At 33.8% G+C, this 21,783-nt stretch overlaps 1 protein-coding gene across 2 annotated transcripts; it reads right to left on the minus strand.

Annotated features, from left to right (window-relative positions):
- Positions 1-5,017: 5,017 nt before the first annotated feature.
- Positions 5,018-10,568, minus strand: LOC137247709 (zinc finger protein 596-like). 2 transcript variants are annotated; one of them, XM_067778673.1, is made up of 5 exons: positions 9,745-10,568; positions 9,332-9,693; positions 9,169-9,271; positions 6,553-6,789; positions 5,018-6,473 (listed from the first exon to the last, which is right to left on the minus strand). In XM_067778673.1, the coding sequence occupies exons 1-5, from the start codon at positions 10,359-10,361 to the stop codon at positions 6,164-6,166; spliced, it is 1,629 nt and encodes a 542-aa protein (XP_067634774.1). In that variant the 5' UTR covers positions 10,362-10,568; the 3' UTR covers positions 5,018-6,163. The 2 variants fall into 2 exon arrangements, with proteins under 2 accessions (XP_067634774.1, XP_067634775.1); XM_067778674.1 differs by having other exon boundaries at positions 5,019-6,473; positions 9,332-9,678; positions 9,745-10,567.
- Between the last annotated feature and the right edge of the window lie 11,215 nt (positions 10,569-21,783).

Here is a 21,783-nt window from a genome sequence, read left to right on the forward strand (position 1 = left end):
ACTGAGGAAAATCAATTTGTAATTTTGCTTTTTACTATTAATTATTACACCAATATTTTCAATAGATGGATCACTGAATAAATACAATACTATTTCCTCCCAATAACATTATTCCATACAATAACTACTTATCATCACTTAACAAAATTTGAATTTTAAATTTTGTGACCCCTACACCCCTCGAATAATTATTTTACTACGCCACTGAACACTCGTATACACTGTGTTGCTAACTTTATTTAAAAACATATTCCCGCAACAATGTAATCTTCCTCTTGGAGCCTCTCTACGGCATATTTTATGTAAGAAGAATCTACAAATTTGATCTATTTTTTTAAGATCGGTCTAAATCTCCTCGGAGGTTAATTCCGCATTGTATTTTTGGTGGTTAACAAAATATTTAAATATTTATTTTTTTAAAAATATTATGTTATTTATTTGAAGTATAAAATATTATTTTTGTTTATTTTTGAGTTTAGATATTTTCCAACTAATTAGAATTTTCTTTTTTTGAAGTTATTCAAAATTTTAAGTTAACACGAAAACTCAATTAAAATTATTTTAAAAATTAAAGTAAAGAGTACAAAGTAGTTAACACTATATTTACTCCCCCTCCAAGAAAATTTGAAACAAACAAATTATTAATTAATATTAAAAGTAACCTTTTTTTGTTTTTTGTTGTTTAATGTATTTGTATTTAAATTAGTGTTAATAAGTATGTTTGCTGGTTTAAGTAAATCAATTGAAATATTTTTAATAGTATTTTTGTATTGAATTGTAAATGTTTTATTTTTCTTAGAGATAACTTTAAAAGGTCCTTCATAAGGTGATTCTAAATTAGATTTACGAAGAACTTTAACAAAAACATATTCACAATTTTCTAATTGTTTAGGAACGAAAAAATTTTCTTTATTATGATGAAACACTTTAGAACGAACAAGCGAAAAATATTCTCTTATTTTATGAAGAGCGTCATTAGAAAAATCATGTTCTTTATTACTATTTGAAATAATTAATTCACCAGGTATTCTAAGTGTTTGGCCATAAACAAGTTCAGCAGATGAACATTTTAAATCTTCTTTAATAGAAGTTCGTAAACCAAGTAGAATGAATGGTAAAATGTCAGACCAATGAACCGAGTCGTTTGATGCTATAATTGCTGCTTTTAAAGTTCGATGAAATCTCTCTATCATGCCATTTGCTTGGGGATGGTAAGGAGATGTATGAATTTTATGAGAACCTAAAAGTTTAGTTAATTCCGTAAAAAAATTTGAGGTGAATTGTGAACCTTGATCTACTGTAATATTCAATGGTATACCAAATCGTGGTATATAATTTTGAATAAAAGTTTTTACTATAGTATTTGTTGAAATATCTTTAAGTGGATAAGCTTCAGGCCAACGTGAAAATCTGTCAATAATTGTTAAAATATAACAATTTCCATTTGAAACTGGAAGAGGTCCAACAATATCCATATGAATATGTTCAAAACGGCCTGATGGTATTTGAATTTTTTGGATAGGAGATTTAGTATGTCTTGAAATTTTGGATTTTTGACAATTGATGCAAGATGAAGTCCAATCGTTAATCTCTTTACGCATGTTAGGCCAATAATATTTATTTTGAATTAATTTTCTAGTTGTTCTTATACTTGGATGAGATAATGAGTGAATTTTGTCAAATATAATTCTTCTCATAGAATGTGGAACATAAGGTCGAAAAGGTTGTAGAGAAACATCACACCATATATTTAAATTAATAACTGGAATATGAATTTCCTTTAAATTATTTTTAGAATTTTGATCAGAAATGGTTTTTTGTAAAAATGTATCAGTTTGTTGTTCTTTATATAAAGTTTCTAAATTTATATCTTGAGTTGAAATTGCATTTATTTCTGGAATACGGGAAAGTGTGTCGGCAACTATGTTGTCTTTTCCACGTATATATTGAATATCATTTGTAAATTGAGCAATATATTCAAGATGACGTAGTTGACGAGGAGATCTATCTACTTTAGAATTTAGAACATGAATTAAAGGTTTATGATCAGTATAAATTGTAAAAGTTCTACCTTCAAGAAAATGTTTAAAATGTTTAATTGAATTATAAATTGCCAAAAGTTCACGATCAAATGTTGAATATTTAGTTTCTGTTGTAGTTAGTTTTCTTGAAAAATAAGCTAAGGGTTCTAGTATATTATTGCTAGTTTGTTGAAGAACTGCTCCAATAGCAACATTTGATGCATCTACTGCTAATGATAAAGTACCATTTTTGTCGAAATGTGTAAGTAAAGTATTTTTAGCAAAAAGTTTTTTAACATTTTCGAAAGCTGTTGTGGTTTCATTTGTCCAATTTAATTGTTTGAGTTTGTTTTTAATTGCATGTGTTAACATTTCATGCAGAGGACTAAGTTCTGTTGCTAACATTTTAATATATCTGTGATAGTAATTTATCATACCTAAAAATTTTTGTAATTTATTTATAGAAATTGGTTTTTCAAAATTTGTTATGATTTCAATTCTATCTAAAGATGGTTTAATACCTTCGCCTGAAATTTCGTAACTTAAGAAATTTAATTTATTTACACCGAGAGTACATTTTGAAGGTTTGATATTTAAATTATATTCTTCAAGTCTTTTGAAAACTGATTTTAAATGATTTATATGTTGATCTTCATTATCACTGGCAATAAGAATGTCATCAATGTATGTAAATACAAAATCGAAATCAGAAAATACTTCATTAATAAAGCGTTGGAAAGTTTGAGCACTGTTTCGTAAACCGAAAGGCATTCTTACGAATTCAAACATTCCAAAAGGGGTAGTTATTGCAGTTTTATGAATGTCTTCTTCTGCCATTGGAATTTGGTGGTAAGCACGCACAAGATCAATTTTGGAAAAAAATTGTTTGTTTTTTAAATCAATTGTTAAATCGTGAATATGTGGTAAAGGATACCGATCTGGTGTAGTAATAAAATTAAGTCTTCGATAGTCTCCGCAAGGTCTCCAATCATTTGGTTCTTTTTTAGGAACGAGATGAAGTGGAGATGCAATAGGAGAATTTGAGGGTCTGCATATACCCGTTTTAACTAAAAATTCAAATTCAGCTTTAGCAATTTTAAGTTTGATTGGATCAAGACGTCTGGGTTTCGAAAATGGTAAAATACCTTTTGTTTCTATCCTGTGAACCGTATGGTGTTTAACTTTTTTAGTATAATCTGGTTCACAGGTAATAGATGGAAATTCATTAAGTAATTTTGAAAACTTATTTTCGACAATAGGAATTTTTAGTGAGAAAATATCAGAAAATCCAGAAGATCCAGTAACTTTAATTTTTGTAGTAGAATCCATTATTTCTTTATTTTTAATATTGACAATAATTCCGAATTTTTCTAAAAAGTTTGCTCCTAAAATTGGTGTATCAATATTCGCAATAATGAATGGAAATTCAAAATCTCTTCTTAAACCTAAATCAATTTTAAGTAGTTTTGTACCGAAAGTTTCAATTGAAGAACCGTTTGCTGCAGTCAAAGTAAGATCCGAATTTCTTTTATAAATTTTAAATTTAGAAAAAGGAATAACTGATACAACTGCACCTGTATCGATAAGAAAATTAAGTTTATTGAATTTATCAAATATGAATAGGCGACGAGTAGGTTTAATAATAGTTCCATTATCCGTCACCGTCATAATGGATCGTTTCAGTTTAAATTTTGTTCGGAATTTGAATTGTGATTTTGATTAAAATTGCATGGGGGTATACATTTAAGAGCGTTATTCTTAAATTTTTTGTGATACCAACAAATATTTGTTTGTGAAGTAAAATTACGATTGTTTGAAAAATTTCTTGATTTTGAAAAATTTCGAGATTTAAATCTATTTCTATCTTTAGATCTTGAACGGATTTGTAATTGATTAATATCATTAGAAATTTTATTTAAATTTTGAAAAATAGCCGTGGTTAATTCAGTTAAATTTTTAACGCATTGTTCTAAAATATTATTATTTATACTTGAGACTACAGGAGATTTGGAAGAATGACGTTTGTTGATTAAATCAAAAAGTTTGTCAGCTAAAATAATTACTTCATCTTTATTTTGATTGTTACTAGAAGTTAAATGGATTTGTATTTCTTGTGGCAATTTACGAATCCATAATTTGAAAAGTAATTCTTGACTTACAATGGAGTCAGTACCTATAAGTGATTTCATAAATCTGAATAATTCAGATGGTGAACGATCACCAAGTTCAGTTTTTGAAAATAATTGTTCTAATCGTTTTTCTTCGCTAAGAGAAAATCTTTCACATAGAACTTTTTTGATTGTGTCATATTTATTAAAAAGAGGAGGAGGGTTAATAACATCTAAAATTTTAGATATAGTATCTCGTTGAAGAGTAATTAGAACATTTTGAAATTTTAAATTATCATCAGTGATATTATTAATTTCAAATTGTCCTTCAACAAGTAAAAACCAGGCATCAGAACAATCATGCCAAAATTGTGGTAATTTAATAGATTTAGTAGAAGGAAAATTTGTAAAGTTATCTTGTGTTGAAGTATTTTGTGTTGTATTAGAGATGTTGTTTTGTGTTGTATTAATGTTAGAATTTTGAGTTGTATTGTGAGTCATGATGTTATTTGTATGGTTGATATTTTGATTTTCTGAATTTGTAAATTTACGAGTTCGTATTGGTGAACGTAGAACCATATGAAAAGAAATTTAAATGAAAAATTTGAAAATAAGAAAATATTTAAGAATTTTTTTGGAAAGGGAGTTAACAATTTAAATAAAATATTTATTTTTATATACAAAAAAAAAATTTTATAAATTTAAATAATTTATATAAAATTGTTAAAATATAAAAATAATCTTAAAATAAATTTGAAAATTTAAAAGGTTTAAAATTATAAAATTTTAATTTATATTATAGTTGCAAAATTTTTAATTTAATATTAAAATAAAAATTGTACTTACATAAAATTAAATTTAATAAAAAAATATTAAAATTAATAAATAGTTGATTGATGATTGTAAAGATTTTAAGCGAATCAATTGCGTAAATACATCGTTGTTGTTGTTTATGCAATGGCTTTGTTATGCAATGGTTTTGTTGTTTTCTCTATATATATCTTCATTTTCATGGTGGTGTCTTCATTTAAAATCCGTTTTTGTGTATTGCGCGCAAAATTGTTATAGTAGCTCTTGTTGTTGTGGCGTGAATGATCTAACCGTTGTTTTAAAGATCATTATGTTGTAAACGTGGTTATAGCTATTATACGATTTTTTGGCACATTAAATTGCACAGTTATAGTTTCGTTAAATGAAGCACAAGTTATTCACTATTTATTTTATTAATAGTATTATTTAAGTCAGTCGGTCGTTGGTATATTTAGGTATCGCAAGGAGAATTCACTTAGAATTTGCAAGAAATTCCAACAGTTTCGAAAATATTTATTTGTTCAAACATTCTGTGTGTTTATAGTTTGCTTATTTCACTTCACTTTTTTACTTTAAAAAGCGTTTAACGTTGGTACTAACAACTAATGTTTATATTAAACTATTAAACTAAATGCATCCATATGTTTTTAGTTTCGGCTGTAGTTCACTTAGACACCTGTGTTAGTGTTTCAAACTATTCTGATTGTCTAACATAACCATTCACTTTCACTTAAAGTTTCTTATTAGTGGCGAAGGCTTTTGTGTTTTGCCATGGATTCAGAATGCACGTCGCTGCATCAAATAAAACTCTAACGTTTTGTATGTCCTTTCGTTAGCTAGGATTTAAAGTTCGTAATGGTAAGATCGCCAATATATTTGGTGGTTAACAAAATATTTAAATATTTATTTTTTTAAAAATATTATGTTATTTATTTGAAGTATAAAATATTATTTTTGTTTATTTTTGAGTTTAGATATTTTCCAACTAATTAGAATTTTCTTTTTTTGAAGTTATTCAAAATTTTAAGTTAACACGAAAACTCAATTAAAATTATTTTAAAAATTAAAGTAAAGAGTACAAAGTAGATAACACTATAGTATTAATAGTTAATAGATAAATAAGATCTAATATAATACAGGATAATTTTACCTTACATTAATTGGCCATCGGCTTGCCCACATTTTAAAAAAAAAAATATCAAATGCTTGCTAATTTTATTGACATCAACATTTGCAGTTTTTACAATCCTGCACAACCAATTTAGCTTCTTCAACTCTCAAAGCTTTTATATTTCTCTCACGCGTTTCTGGATCTTCGTTTTTGTGCGCAGTAAGGTGTAAACGTTGCTCAGAGGCTAAACGAAAAGCTAGCGGGCATAATTCACATCTATAAACATTATCACCGAGATGAGTACGTAGATGTTTGATTAGATCGTTGCCTTGAGCATAGGCACATTCGCAATATTTGCATTTGTAAGGTTTTTCACCGGTGTGTGTGCGCATATGAACGCGCTGCTGATCTGAGCGAACAAAACTTGATTTGGGGAACCAAAGTAAGCAATTTTAAGAAATTAAGATATATTTAGACGAGGTACAAATATGTGCTAACTCACCGCTTGTCACAATAATCACATTTATACGGCCTTTCACCAGTATGATTCTTTTCGTGTTTCCTCAACTGATTAAGAAAATGAAATGCAGAACCGCAAATACCGCAGATATGTGTTTTGTTTTTACTATGTGACGCTTTGTGATTGGCTATATCGCTGTAACAACGGAATCTCAACGGGCAATGGGGACACTCAAAAGGCTTGTCATCCCGGTGGCGCAAACGATGCTGTTTCATGTTGCTGCAGATAATACATAAAACAAATTTGATTATGATATTACCAATTTCTATGATTATTCCGGGTTATATTTTAAGTGCGACTTTGGAGCGGAGTGTGATATTTTAATCGGAAGCAAAGTGTTAACCTCGGGGTTGAATCTGGATAGGTAAGGGGGTTAGAATATTCCCACTGTATGCCTGTCTGAGAGAAGAATCTCCTCGGAGGTATACCGCCCCAAAAACGTTATTTATTGTTTCTTCGTCTCAAATAAGGCAAATCTTCTACCTGCGTGTTAGCATATATGTACGCAACGGAAAGCTAACTTTCATCGGCGACGCAGCGGTAAAAGCTTCAAACTCCATTCACTGAAAACGTTAAAATTTCAAAATGTATCGAAAACATATCATTATAAACACTCTTCTTATACAAACTTTTGTAGAAATCTTCCACCATTCCATCAGTATCTAAACGTTTTTTTTTAGAGATAAGTAGATTTAGCAGCTTTTACGCAGCTAGACGATATACACTACCTGGTTTAGTGAGTGACAGATTCAGTAAGTATCAGTTATAAGCCGTACACTTTCTTCATATAATTTGTATGAAATAAAAATGTACTTTTCAAAACTCACACTTACTGAATACTGAGGGTTTCTGAAATTTTATTTTTTTATTTTTTGCGATCCTTTGAAATACATCCGAAATATTTTTTTTTATGCATGAGAGGGTTTCGGAATTTTTTTTTATGCTTTGGATATAGCCGATATAGTTTTTTTATGTATCTATACGATCTGTGACCGAACTAAATTTTTTGAATCGCAATAGCTCTGAAATTGTTGATCGGATTACGCAAATATGTGAAATAGTGGCTACAAGTATTCATTGGCCCCATGACTTTTTATCATTTTAACGAATCGTTCGACAGCTTTATATTTATCGTTTGAATGAAATTGCTTTTCAATACGTGATCGTATAACACTATAAGGGCCCCAATTTTTGGAGCTTATACTTCATTATTTTGTCTTGGAAATTTGCATACTTGCTTTCAATGTCCTTTCGAGCTATAAAGTCGTTTTACATGATTCGTCAGCTAATAGATAGTCCCGGGTTCAAATCCAGGGCAAAGCGGCATGAAAAATTTTAAAACTTTTTTTTTTGGATCAGGAAAAAGTTTTTAAGCAGGGTAACGCAGAGTGTCCTCTTTTTGAGACCGTATAGGGTATTACAATGGGCCCATTGGTGGCCTAAGTAGTGAGCTGTTTCATAGTGTTCAGCTCAGCCCTTGCAACCTAACCTAACCTAACGCAGAATGTATTGCTGCCATGAAAAGCTTCTTGGAGAAATAACCCGTCCCGGAGGTAAATTGCGCGTTGTATTTACTTTTTTTGACGCGAACTTAGGCCCGGTTTTTCAGTACAAGTTCAACTCAGTTTGTCAGTTAAACTACGCCTAACCTTATTCTGAAGTTTTTCAGTAACTGAAAATTAACCTATAAGTTATTTGCGTTCATCGGAATGGCGGCGAATATACCCAACAAGCATTTGGGCTTGAATACCATTAGATCTCATGTTGATAATTGGCATACTTCTAAAATCTCCAGAGTTGCTTCGAAACAGTGGCTCAACTCGAGAACCATAGCATACTCAGCAAAAGAGGGAATTTTTCTAAAAAACAAAAAATGCTAATATTTAAGTTGAAAAAATTTTATTCCAAACTTGTGGTTCTCTAACTGGACTCGAATGTAAGATTCCATACCACAGTATTTTCACGAAACTAAAATAAAATATATATAATTTATTTTTGATTAATTACGTTCCATTACTGCTATCAACCAGGTGATTATTTCTCACAATGAACAGCTGTTGGTTTTGGTGGTACCTAATTGGAGATTTTGTTTTTAACTCCACCACAACTCGATATCCAATGTAGGATATCAACTGGAGAAATGTGTTGAATATTAATTTGAGAACTGTATATTTCTCAAAATCTCTCAAAGGTTTGAAAATAATTTAAGAATGACTGGAGAATTTTTTTTCATGTTTGTTGGGTAAACAAAATCCAGTTGTTGTTATCTACAATGAAATTCCGACAATCCCGGGACTTGAATAAATATAATCCGCGGATTTCGGAATCGCAAATTGCATCGGGAATCCCGGGATGTTGTTGTTGTTGTAGCAGTGGGAATCCCGGGATCGGGGTTCCCGTGACTCGATGCCTTAATGGAGACCAATTCGATATAATATACACCCATAAATAACTTTCAATCGTATTTGTAGTGCCCGTATTAAAAAGCCACTATTCCGATGGCTTTTACAACTCTTCAGTAAAGTTAGGTTATTTTGGTCACGATTGTAATCGGCAGAATGTAAGTATATATAGTGTATATATAATATATGTCAGTACCCTGCCGTGGTGAATGATTTGCCGCACTCGGGACACAAGTGAGGGCGTTCCCTCACGGAATGTGTTACACCATGCCTCCTTAACCCACTAGCGCTAGTATAACCTGCAAAAAGATTTTTAATATAACGAATTTGTTCTTCACAATATAGTTCTTGGTCCTTACTCTTGTTGCATAATTTGCAAGTGTGTTTTATTGTTTTCTTTGCTTTATTCTCAGTATGTTTTTCCCTATAATGTCTCGTTAACGCACGCTGAGAGCTGTATATTTTACCACACAGTTTGCAAGCTTTGCAATATAAATTTTTATTCACTTTCTCGTCATGGACTAAGCGATGTTCATATAAAGATTCTGCTTTATGAAAATAACGATTGCAAAGATCACATTTAAAACTGCAATATTGAAGCTGTTCCTTTTGCTGGAAAGACGCATGGTGCAGCTTTACATGGTTTCGCAAAAGGCTAGGTTTGCTTAAAGATTTATTGCATATATGACATATAAATTTTCGCGCACTATAAATTGTTAGACTTTGAGAAGAATATGTACATAGTTCGAATACTTGAGCAATTTGTACTTACGTTGAATTTACTTGCTCTTCCATTGTTTTGCCTTTTGAAGACAGGGTTCCATCATCGCTATATACCGTAGGTTCGTCATCACAAGCCTCATTTTTAACAAGCTCGTTTACATCACTTCTTGCATTTTTAATATGTACAACATTTTGCAAAGGGTCAGCTGCAAGTGTTTGTAGTCCATCCAATAAAGGTTTTACAGATTCAACCACCTTTACCTCCTCACTGGTTTCTAACAGAGATGCAGGTACTGATATTTTATCCCCCGTTATGGTTTTATGATTTCTTTCAGCATTCCATTCACGCAACTGTCGATCGGATTGGGTGCACATCTGTTGGAACAAGTAAAAACTACGTAATTGTTGAACGCATTCACAACAGATTTTTTTGGGCAGCTCGTCATTTAGATGAACTTCTATTTGCGGTATTGCAATAGCGAGCAACTCAACTATTCGTAGAACGCCACGTTTCTCAATTACATCGAAGATAGATTGCCATTCTTGCTTCGGTTTGGAGTTGGTATCAAACGGTGATGTTTCGAGTAGTTGAAGCATGCAAGTTCGACACAAGCTATCGAATCTTTGCACATTTGTTACTTCCATTTCGGCAAATTTATTTTTCATTTTATATTCTGCCCAAGTCTTTTTTTTTTTTGTGATTTGATTTCTGAATGGCTAGCTTAAGAGCTTTAAAACGCCAATTGCTCCTCTTATTTAGTAATTATTGTTTTCTGGATTCTTCATATGTGTGTATCTGTCATCTACTTTAAACAGCAGAACAGCTGTTTGGTTAGCGTAGAGACAGTCGAGCTAAAGTACCTTGTTGATTGTTGCAATGTAGTGAATTTTTGTAGATGTACTCCATATGGACCGATGTATGCTTTTTTTATACTCAGTTGAGCAGAGCTCACAGAGTATATTAAGTTTGATTGGATAACGGTTGGTTGTACATATATAAAGGAATCGAGATAGATATAGACTTCCATATATCAAAATAATCAGGATCGAAAAAAAGTTTGATTGAGCCATGTCCGTCCGTCCGTTAACACGATAACTTGAGTAAATTTTGAGGTATCTTGATGAAATTTGGTATGTAGGTTCCTGAGCACTCATCTCAGATCGCTATTTTAAATGAACGATATCGGACTATAACCACGCCCACTTTTTCGATATCGAAAATTTCGCAAATCCGAAAAAGTGCGATAATTCATTACAAAAGACAGATAAAGCGACGAAACTTGGTAGATGAGTTGAACTTATGACGCAGAATAGAAAATTAGTAAAATTTTGGACAATGGGCGTGGCACCGCCCACTTTTAAAAGAAGGTAATTTAAAACTTTTGGAAGCTGTAATTTGGCAGTCGTTGAAGATATCATGATGAAATTTGGCAGGAACGTTACTCCTATTACCATATGTACGCTTAATAAAAATTAGCAAAATCGGAGAAGGACCACGCCCACTTTTAAAAAATTTTTTTTTAAAGTAAAATTTTAACAAAAAATTGAATATCTTTACAGTATATAAGTAAAGTATCAATATTCAACTCCAGTAATGACATGGTGCAACAAAATACAAAAATAAAAGAAATTTTCAAAATGGGCGTGGCCCCGCCCTTTTTCATTTAATTTGTCTAGGATACTTTTAACGCCATAAATCGAACAAAAATTAACCAATCCTTTTGAAATTTGGTAGGGGCATAGATTTTATGACGTTAACTGTTTCCTGTGAAGATGGGCGAAATCGGTTGATGCCACGCCCAGTTTTTATACACAGTCGCCCGTCTGTCCTACCGCATGGCCGTTAACACGATAACTTGAGCAAAAATCGATATATCTTTAATGAACTTAGTTCACGTGCTTACTTGAACTCACTTTATCTTGGTATGAAAAATGAACGAAATCCGACTATGACCACGCCCACTTTTTCGATATCGAAAATTACGAAAAATGAAAAAAATGCCATAATTCTATACCAAATACGAAAAAAGGGATGAAACATGGTAAGGTAATTGGATTGTTTTATTGACGCGAAATATAACTTTAGAAAAAACTTTATAAAATGGTTGTGACACCTACCATATTAAGTAGAAGAAAATGAAAAAGTTCTGCAGGGCGAAATAAAAAACCCTTAAAATCTTGGCAGGTATTACATATATAAATAAATTAGCGTTATGCAACAGATGATGTTCTGGGTCACCCTGGTCCACATTTTGGTCGATATATGGAAAACGCCTTCACATATACAGCTACCACCACTCCCTTTTAAAACTCTCATTAATACCTTTAGTTTGATACCCATATCGTATAAACTCATTCTAGAGTCACCCCCGGTCCACCTTTATGGCGATATCTCGAAAAGGCGAACACCTATAGAACGAAGGCCCACTCCCTTTTAAAAATACTCATTAACACCTTTCATTTGATACACGTATCGTACGAACAAAGTCTAGAGTCACCCCTGGTCCACCTTTATTGTGATACCTCAAAAAGGCGTCCACCTATAGAACTAAGGCCCACTCCCTCTTAAAATACTCATTAGCTCCTTTCGTTTGATACCCATATTGCACAAACGAACTCTAGAGTCACCCCTGGCCCACCTTTATCTCGAAACGGTGTCCACCTATGGAACTAAGGATTACTCCCTTTTAAAATACTCATTAACACCTTTCTTTTGATACCTATATTGTACAAACAAATTCTAGGGTCACCACTGCTCCACCTTTATGGCGATATCTCGAAACGGCGTCCACCTATGGAACTAAGGATACTCCCTTTTAAAATACTCATTAACACCTTTCTTTTGATACCCATATTGTACAAACAAATTCTAAGGTCACCCCTGGTCCACCTTTATGGCGATATCTCGAAAATGCGACCACCTATACAACAACCACCACTCCCTTTTAAAACCCTCATTAATACCTTTAATTTGATACCCATATTGTACAAACAAATTCTAGGGTCACCCCTGGTCCACCTTTATGGCGATATCTCGAAACGGCGTCCACCTATGGAACTAAGGATTACTCTCTTTTAAAATACTCATTAACAACTTTCATTTGATACCCATATCGTACAAACGCATTCTAGAGTCACCCCTGGTCCACCTTTATGGCGATATCTCGAAAATGCGACCACCTATACAACAACCACCACTCCCTTTTAAAACCCTCATTAATACCTTTAATTTGATACCCATATTGTACAAACAAATTCTAGGGTCACCACTGCTCCACCTTTATGGCGATATCTCGAAACGGCGTCCACCTATGGAACTAAGGATTACTCCCTATTAAAATACTCATTAGCACCTTTCTTTTGATACCCATATTGTACAAACAAATTCTAGGGTCACCCCTGGTCCACCTTTATGGCGATATCTCGAAAATGTGACCACCTATACAACAACCACCACTCCCTTTTAAAACCCTCATTAATACCTTTAATTTGATACCCATATCGTACAAACACATTCTAGAGTCACCCCTGGTCCACCTTTATGGCGATATTTCGAAACGGCATCCACCTATAGAACTAAGGCCCACTCCCTTTTAAAATACTCATTAACCCCATTCGTTTGATGCCCATATTGTACAAACAAATTCTAGGGTCACCCCTGGTCCACCTTTGTGGCGATATCTCGAAACGGCGTCCACCTAAGGAACTAAGGATTACTTCCTTTTAAAATACTCATTAACACATTTCATTTGATACCCATATCGTACAAACGCATTCTAGAGTCAACCCTGATCCACCTTTATGGCTATATCCCTAAATGGCGTCCACCTATAGAACTATGGCCCACTCCCTCATAAAATACTCTTTAATACCTTTCATTTGATACACATGTCATACAAACACATTCCAGGGTTTTCCTCGGTTCATTTTCCTACATGGTTATTTTCCCTTATGTTGTCACCATAGCTCTCAACTGAGTATGTAATGTTCGGTTACACCCGAACTTAACCTTCCTTACTTGTTTTTTTTTTTACTTTGCGCGAAGGGCGTGGTATCGTAACACCGATAAACCAATGTATCTTAATAAAAATTTATTTTATTTATTTAGTTTTTTTTTCCTCTAAAATTTTGCTTCTGTTTTTGATAGGAATTCAACTAATTGAGAAATTTTGCAAGATTTCATATTGTTAAAAATGTCATAAAAATTTGAATTATTTTGAAATAAACTAAAATTATTTCTTATATTATCGAAAAGGTTAAATGAAACGTTTTATGTACATAACTGTCAATCTGACCACAACAGCAGTTATAATAGTTTATTGCATTAATTTTGTACAGATAAGCCATGTCATAGGTAAAGCCTGTGAAAATTCTGTTTATTTGTTTAATTTGAAAGTGTGTAAGTGGACATTTGTGAAACCACGTCCTCTTTTTAATATTTGGGAAAACTTGAAAAAATAGATTTGGTTTGTTTGACGAGTAGTCTGTAAAATCTACATGCCATTTTTGCCTGATTTGATTTTTGATGACATTTAAGGCTTCGTCACTAGATAGTTTTGTATTTATTACTTGTACACAACTTGTTACATTTTTTGCTAAGAGATCCGCCTTTTCATTCCCTGGGATACCTTTGTGACTAGGTGTCCAGATAATGTCCACTAAGTCAAAGTCTGCAGTACTTATATTTTTGGTTGAGCTTTTGGCTAGTAGTTGGCATGCTATAAGACTATCAGTAAAGATCGCTATTTGTTCATAGTTCCTTTCTTTTGCGAGTTCTAAGGCTTTTTTGATGGCATTTAGTTCACCAAAACTTGATGAGGATATAAAATCCAACTTGAATTGATATTCCTCTTTTTCTGTGTAGTTGTATATTCCACATCCCGTGGTACTCGTGCCGACAGACGCATCCGTGAAAAAAACTTTAAATTGTCTAGAATCATACTCATTTATTATTTGTGTATATATGGTTTGCGCACATCTAGAGCTGATGTTTTCTTTTTTGTCATTAAAGGTGTTTGTAATGATCTTTAAACATGGAGAAGAAACAGTGGAATCAATGACCTCAAGCCTTTCGAAGACCTGCCTAAACTCATTGAAAACTTTGCTATAGCTAGAGTTAACTGAAGGTTGGGTGTATAATAAGCGCTTGAAGTCTTCATCAACTGCAAGGGTATTGACAAGTTCTTTGGCTGTGAGCCATTTTTCCCTTTCCGCAGGAGGTAATTCATTTGCCAGAACATAAATCAAAGGGATAGGTGTCGAGGGAGTCACCCCTACGCCCTCCTAAGAAAGCTGTTCTGGAAAATTTGAATTCTATTGTTTATTGATTCAGGACAATTTGCTGTAGACGAGCGACAGTATTCAATTTTGCTTCTTACTAGTGATTTGTAGAGATTTAGTGCAACTTGTGGGTGTAAGCCAGCTTTTACAGTAGTTAGGTACTTGAAAAGGTTTGAATTTTTGTGTGACCTTTTAATTATTTCGCCGTAGTGGTCCTTGACTGCTAGTGAAGCACTAATGTGTCTACCTAAAAATTTTATAGCAGGCACTTGATCAATTCTTGTATTTTGAATGAAAATATCTATTGCGTAGTTGTAGATTTTGTTTAGATACATGATTTTCATCTTTGCTGTATTGAAGGAAAGATTGAGATCCTCACATTTGTTGCAAAATGCTAGTATTTTATTTTGTAGGCAATTAGTGGCTTCCATAAGATTTTGCCCATAGGATATTATTCAGAAATCGTCCGCAAACTGATATAAGTCCGTATTGTTGCTTCTATCCTGTGTAGTTTTGTGGTATATACGTTGAAAAGTACAGGGGACAGACAACTGCCCTGAGGAAAACCATTCCTTACCTCTAGCTAATAGTACGCTAGAGTACGCTAGTTTGAGTTTCTTCAGTGATAAAAAGTTTACTATCCATTCCTTGTATGTGTCATCAATGTCTGTTTCATTCATAAGTTGTTGCAATTTCTTAATGTTGACGTAGTTATATGCATTACTGATGTCAATAGAGCATATTATGACTTTAAGGCCTTCATTCTTAAGGATAGAAGCTTTATGTATAATATAGTTTATGCAGTTGGTGGCGGATTTGCCTTTCCTGTAGGCAAATGAGTGAGTTGGAAAAAATTTGGCTCTTTCTAAATGGCAAGAGATCCTATTTTTCACACTGAGGTTAATGCATTTGAGAAGAACAGATATTAGGGCTATCGGCCGAAAATTTGTGTATATACTTAAATCTGCATCTCTTTTTGGTATGGGTACTATTTTTATCGTACGCCATTCTTCAGGGATTTCATTTGTAAGGAAAATGTCGTTCAGCGCTGTACGTATATTATTTAGAACCGAGTCTGAAAGAGCTTTTAGCATTTTGTATGTAACTTTATCATAGCCTCCAGCAGAGTTGCTGCTTTTATTATCTATAATTTTATACAATTCCTCAAATTCTATTAAAAGCTCATTATTAGGCTCAATCGGTCTGTTTATTGGTAAAATCTCATTATCTGGCACCTGATTTTTGATAAATTGAAGAAAGGCTGAGTCATTGTCGCTCGACCAAACTGCATGGTTGGCACATTTAAAATCCCCTCTCATAGCTTTGACAAATCTCCATGCCTCTTTAGAGGATGGATTTTCATTCAGTTCACTTATTTTATTCGAAAAGCTCTATTTTTTTGGTTCTTTCACTTTGGATTTCCATACTGCTTTTACCTCTATAAGATTTTGAAAATTCTCTGGCGAAGGATGTGAATTGCATTTTTTGTATGCAACCCTGAGTAAACGGAATGTCCTCGCAAGGTCCTCATTCCACCAACACTTGGGCTGTTTTCTCCCCTCAATCTCAAAAGTGGCTGAGTCTATTTCCTCCTGAAACTTATTTTGGATATCTTTAATATTGGGTTCCATTGTTATGGTTTTAAGATTTTGCATGAGTTTATTTTGCGAAAGAAATCTGTTTTTTAATTGTATAATGGTACTAATATCTATAATTATAGGGAAATGATGACTACCACCGAGTCGAATTGGGTCCGTTTTCCAAGTAATGGGTAAATTGGCGTTCGTAAAAGATAAATCTAGTACCGAACCATTTGGGGACATACAGTCTCTTTTAAAAGTTATTGATCCATCGTTTAGGTGCCAAAAGTTTTGTTGAAGAATAATATTATAGAGAGCACTACCTCGTGAAGATTGAACACTGTCACCCCATGCTGAGGATTTAGCATTGAAATCACCAACAAATATAACATTTTCATAGCTTTCAAGAAAAGTCAATATTCTTTGAACTTCTGTTTTGAATGGATTTATTGGTATACTAGGTGGAAAATATACTGTGCAGATAACTAAGCTGGGCGTCAGATTTAATTTCCTTACGATGAGAACATCATAGTCTGAGATGAATGTAATTTTTTCATATCTTATGGATTTGGTGAGGGCAACAGCCACTCCACCATACCCATCTTCCCTGTTCTTTTCAATAATGTTAAAATTGATTAAGTTACGGTGTTGTGTTGCGTTTGAAGTGAAGATTTCACTTAAACACGCTATGTCTATCGAATGTTTGTTTAAATAAAATTCTATGCTGCTTAGATTGGCTTTAAGAGATTGACAGTTGTATTGAAACAGTCTCATATTGATGTTGTTGGATAACTTGCTACATTATTTATTAAATCAAGTTCTTGATTTATGGAGTTTTGTTTAAATTGATTTTTAATTTCGAGAATTCCTTCAAGAGCATTGCCTAGTTGCTTACTAAGGCTTTTCTCTTGAAGAACTTTGAAAAGTTGTGTGAGCAACCTTTCAAGATGTGTTACTTTGCCCTTGAGATATTCGGGCCTTTCCAGTACCGACTGAGAGGTTACCTGTTTTTTGACAAATTGAGGTTTTGCATGAGGTTGAGTGTCATTTTTCATGGCTGTAGCCTTTTTAGCTACGCTGCTGTACTTTTTTTTGTGAGTCTTCTGTTTACCTCAGCGTCTCTGTCTCTAATGTTAGTATTTTGATTGGATATTTTAGGGAATTCCGCTTCTTCTACAGTCAGCAGTTCAAATTGATTGCTACGATCTGGATAGCGCTCTTTCAACGCCTCCCGTCCAAAAATGTAGAAAGAGAAATTAAAATACGCGTTTTGTCCTTTTATCAATAGTCCAAAGGCGAAAAAGTATTCGAATTATTGGAAGCGAGGCAAAAACGCCTCTATTAATACTTTCCCCAACGGTTTTTGTCATGTTTTAGCAATCGTCCCCGGTAATAAAGTATCACAATTTGTTAATTAAAATAGTCCACAACATATGGATTTTAAAGAGAGATGTAATTAACTGCTCGTTTGAAAGTAAATAAGGATTTTTCTTTGTAATTTTACAATAAAAATTTTACGCAGTTTTCGTTAGCTGCTACTACACTTTTCTTCGACCTAAGAAGTATAACAGTGCCAAATAGCTTCCACAACAAAAACGAACGAGAACAAGCATTTTATCAGGTGAGCGTGGCTGTGTATGTGCGTTTTGCTACATATCCTACTTGTAGACCTGTACTATGCCATTTGGTCACAAATAGGGACACGAATTTCGATACTTTACCATATCGATACTTTTGATATACGATACCAATATTTTATACTTTATAGCATCGAGCAATAGAAAAATCAGACAACCTTGCTAAAATTGTTGGATTACATGTTCCGTTGTCTTTATGTTGGAGTACTCTAAGAATACTCCTTTGCAATGCCTTTGCGGACCACCATCAGCCGATCATCTCGTTTTTTAACGACCGTGATCACGACACGATGACGATCGAACAGAGTTGCCGAAAGTAAAATATTGCATACAAATAACTGATAATAAAATTTTACTTTGGCAACCCTGATAAAATGCAACGCGCACTGGTTTTATGTAAACATACTATAGAATAGAGAAATATTAGTTTCTTTATTCACGCAAATGCTAAATAACATAAGAATATTCGTAATAAAAAATATAAAAGTTGTATTGCCCCTCTTCATTTACTTTCATTTTAAATTAAATTCACTCCGATAATTCTTTCCGACACAATTCCTCTTTAGTACTTTGACATATGATCCTCTGTGGGTGCTCCATGGAGTACTACAGTGAAAGTACTTTGGAAAGTACTCTCACGTATGTACTCTATGGAATACTCACAAACAAAGCGATAGTGGGATCACCTACTCCTCTCCTAGGATATCGCAATGCTAATTGGAGCACATTTTTTGTATAAATACAGATTAGTGTTGGAACACTCCTATACTCCCAAAGGAGTATTCCTTACATTATTTATTGAGCACTCGCGTTTTTTGAAGGGAACTGCACAATCAAAATTTCTTCACTATAGCAAGCAGCTTGTCGTTGGTTTGAGGGCTTTGCCGAACAGCATAGAGCCAGACTATGGGGCTAGAGGTTTAGGGCCTGCATGGATGAGAAAGAAAAGGTGATGGCGTGCCAAGCCGGGAAAGAGAAAATCGCTATCAGAGATAATTCGGAACCGGATACCGATGATAGTGTGCAGTCAGTGCGTTCGGTAAAGCAGCTGTCTACTAGCCCGAACAAAAAACTAATGTTAGAACACGAACAACGAGATAGGAAGCTTAAGAAAAGCCTGTCAAAGCATTTGGCAGCATTAAGAATTATGCAAGGATTGGGTCTAGTGGTTGGACCAACTAACGATGACCCTCAATTTTGTAACCGCATCGAAGTGGGAGAAGCCCAGAGAGGCAAGAGGCAGCGATGGGCTGAACCTGACAAGCCTGATTTTAAGGGGCAGAAGAGCGAGATCAATTGCCCCTGCCACAGAAACAAGAGGCGAACTAGCCGGAATGACAGGAACCAAACCTCAAAATCTGCCGAGCTAATACAGGAAGAGTAAGGTAGTAATGGCTGGAGAAACAAAAATACAAATGTTAATAAGCTAAAAGGAGATAACGATCAGACACCAGTTTTCTCGGTGACACTAAAGAGAGCTAACATTGACACTCCGGTTTTCACCGAGAAGATAACCAAAGTTGCGAAGCAGTGCCTGATTGTGGTACTACTAGATTGCAGTGTTCCCGTCCGCAATGGGCAGATGTCAACCGAAAGGTGGATATCCGTAGAAGGGAAGCTGATTAGTGTTATAATTAAAATGCTGCATGATGAACCAACAGACCGCTGCCAGCCTTCGAAACAGCTGGATGTCACAATGGGGTTAAACTAATGACCTGAACCACTAAAGCGACTTTAGAATGGCTGCAGAGTTGTTACAGACCTTTAGAAACAAGAAGGCGCAAGGTAGTGGACATGCTTATAAGTCAGGTCTTATCAGTAACCGCAGATGTAGGAAGTGCGAGCTGCAGGAAGAAACGGTTCAGCACGTTCGGGTACCTGATTGAGGTCTTCCGTTTGGCCGTCAAACAAATTCTGGTAACAGTATGGACACATTCAGTCTATGTGAGGTCTTTATTGTCCGGCCAGTTCAACCTAACCAACCAATCAAAAGTGCCGTTGATCATTCCTATGACGGAACGCTTTGCCCAGTGCTTTGGTTTAACAGATGAGTTAAAGCTTCAATTTCTTTTCCAAATATGTCTTCACAGACGAAAAAATATTTAATTTCCGTTATTTTTGAACGTGTATTAGAGTATCATGATGTCATATAGAATTGTTATGGTATCGCATCTATGATGGAAGCAGTAAGGAAGGCGGTCGGCATGATGTTGTGGTGCACAGTGGCTAGTCATTGTCGGCTGGGGCGGGTCCTTGCAAACCTTACTGTTCCTGCGCCATAAACAGAAAAAGTTCCTATCATGCCTATCAACACTAAGAGCTGTCAAATTCAAAAAAAAAAAAAAAAAACCGACGGAAGCGCAGAGACCGACTCAAAACGCTTATAAATTCAAACTAAAACAACATCCGAACGAACCGGGTGTCACGGACAGACCGTTAAACATTCAAAATTCAAATTAAAAAAAAAAAAATAACCACAAAAAAAATTACCGAACCGGACATGGCCGGTTACTAACTCTGAAAATCAAAAGAAAGCTGAAAATTAGAACAAACAAGGGAAAAGGCCGAATATACATAGGGAGCGCCGCGGGTGGTGTTGCGAGGCCCGGTGCTTTGTCCCACCCTCAAAAACCATGGCCACCGACGCACCTAAATTTCGGTGGCCCCTTACCTGCTTTACCTAGTGCCTTCTAAATAAAAAGGACTGCCAGCATTTCCATTTATAACTCAAATTTATTGACAATTCATTTCCTTAATTATTTAAGAAAAAAAATGTTATGGCTAGTAAAATTAAATTTTTTTCTAGAACTTTTTAGTACTTATGCCGCACCTCAAATGTGGAGCATATTTATGTGAATAGTATGCGCTAAGACTCAATTTGACAATACAAAAATTTTAGAACAAATTTAGCACAAAATATATATATTTTTTTTGAACTTTTGAAAATCAGAGAATTTACTCGTATTCGAATAGCACGCGCTAAAAATAAGTTTGGTAATAAAATTTTGTTAGAACAAACTTAGAACTGAAGCTGAGCTGGGCATTATTCGTGTAAATTTGTATACATATTTCCCTTAATCTATACTCAAATACATGTAGTTCTTGTTTTTTTGGTTTCTGTTGTTTCATTGTTTCGTTTTACGTGATCTGAACACGATATTTATGTAACTTTAAAAAAAATATATTCAATTTATTTTTCCAGGTAGGTCTATTGAAAATATCTCTAGTAACGCTACGGACATTCGCTTTATCAAAGAAAAATTTATATAAAGAGGTATATATTACTAGATCCTGGGTTTAATCTAGATTTGTTTTCTTGCTTATAGGCTATATGGTCGTGCATCATGTTATTATTATTATTTCATATAACAATGACAATGAGATTTTAAAATGATCCTGCTCATTTTCTTAAAATATAATTACATATGTTTTTGGTGTTTGCGACTTTGAAGATTAATTTTCTTCACTCTCAATTACTACATACTACATGGCTAGGTATCTACATGCATTAACTAACAGCGCAATTCAACAATTGATACATTTTTCAATGAACAAATTTTACATTAAGCTTCAGCGCAAGTTAACGTACAC

This window comes from Eurosta solidaginis, chromosome 4, assembly GCF_040869045.1.
Source record: "Eurosta solidaginis isolate ZX-2024a chromosome 4, ASM4086904v1, whole genome shotgun sequence".
Taxonomy (NCBI): Eukaryota; Metazoa; Arthropoda; class Insecta; order Diptera; family Tephritidae; genus Eurosta; species Eurosta solidaginis.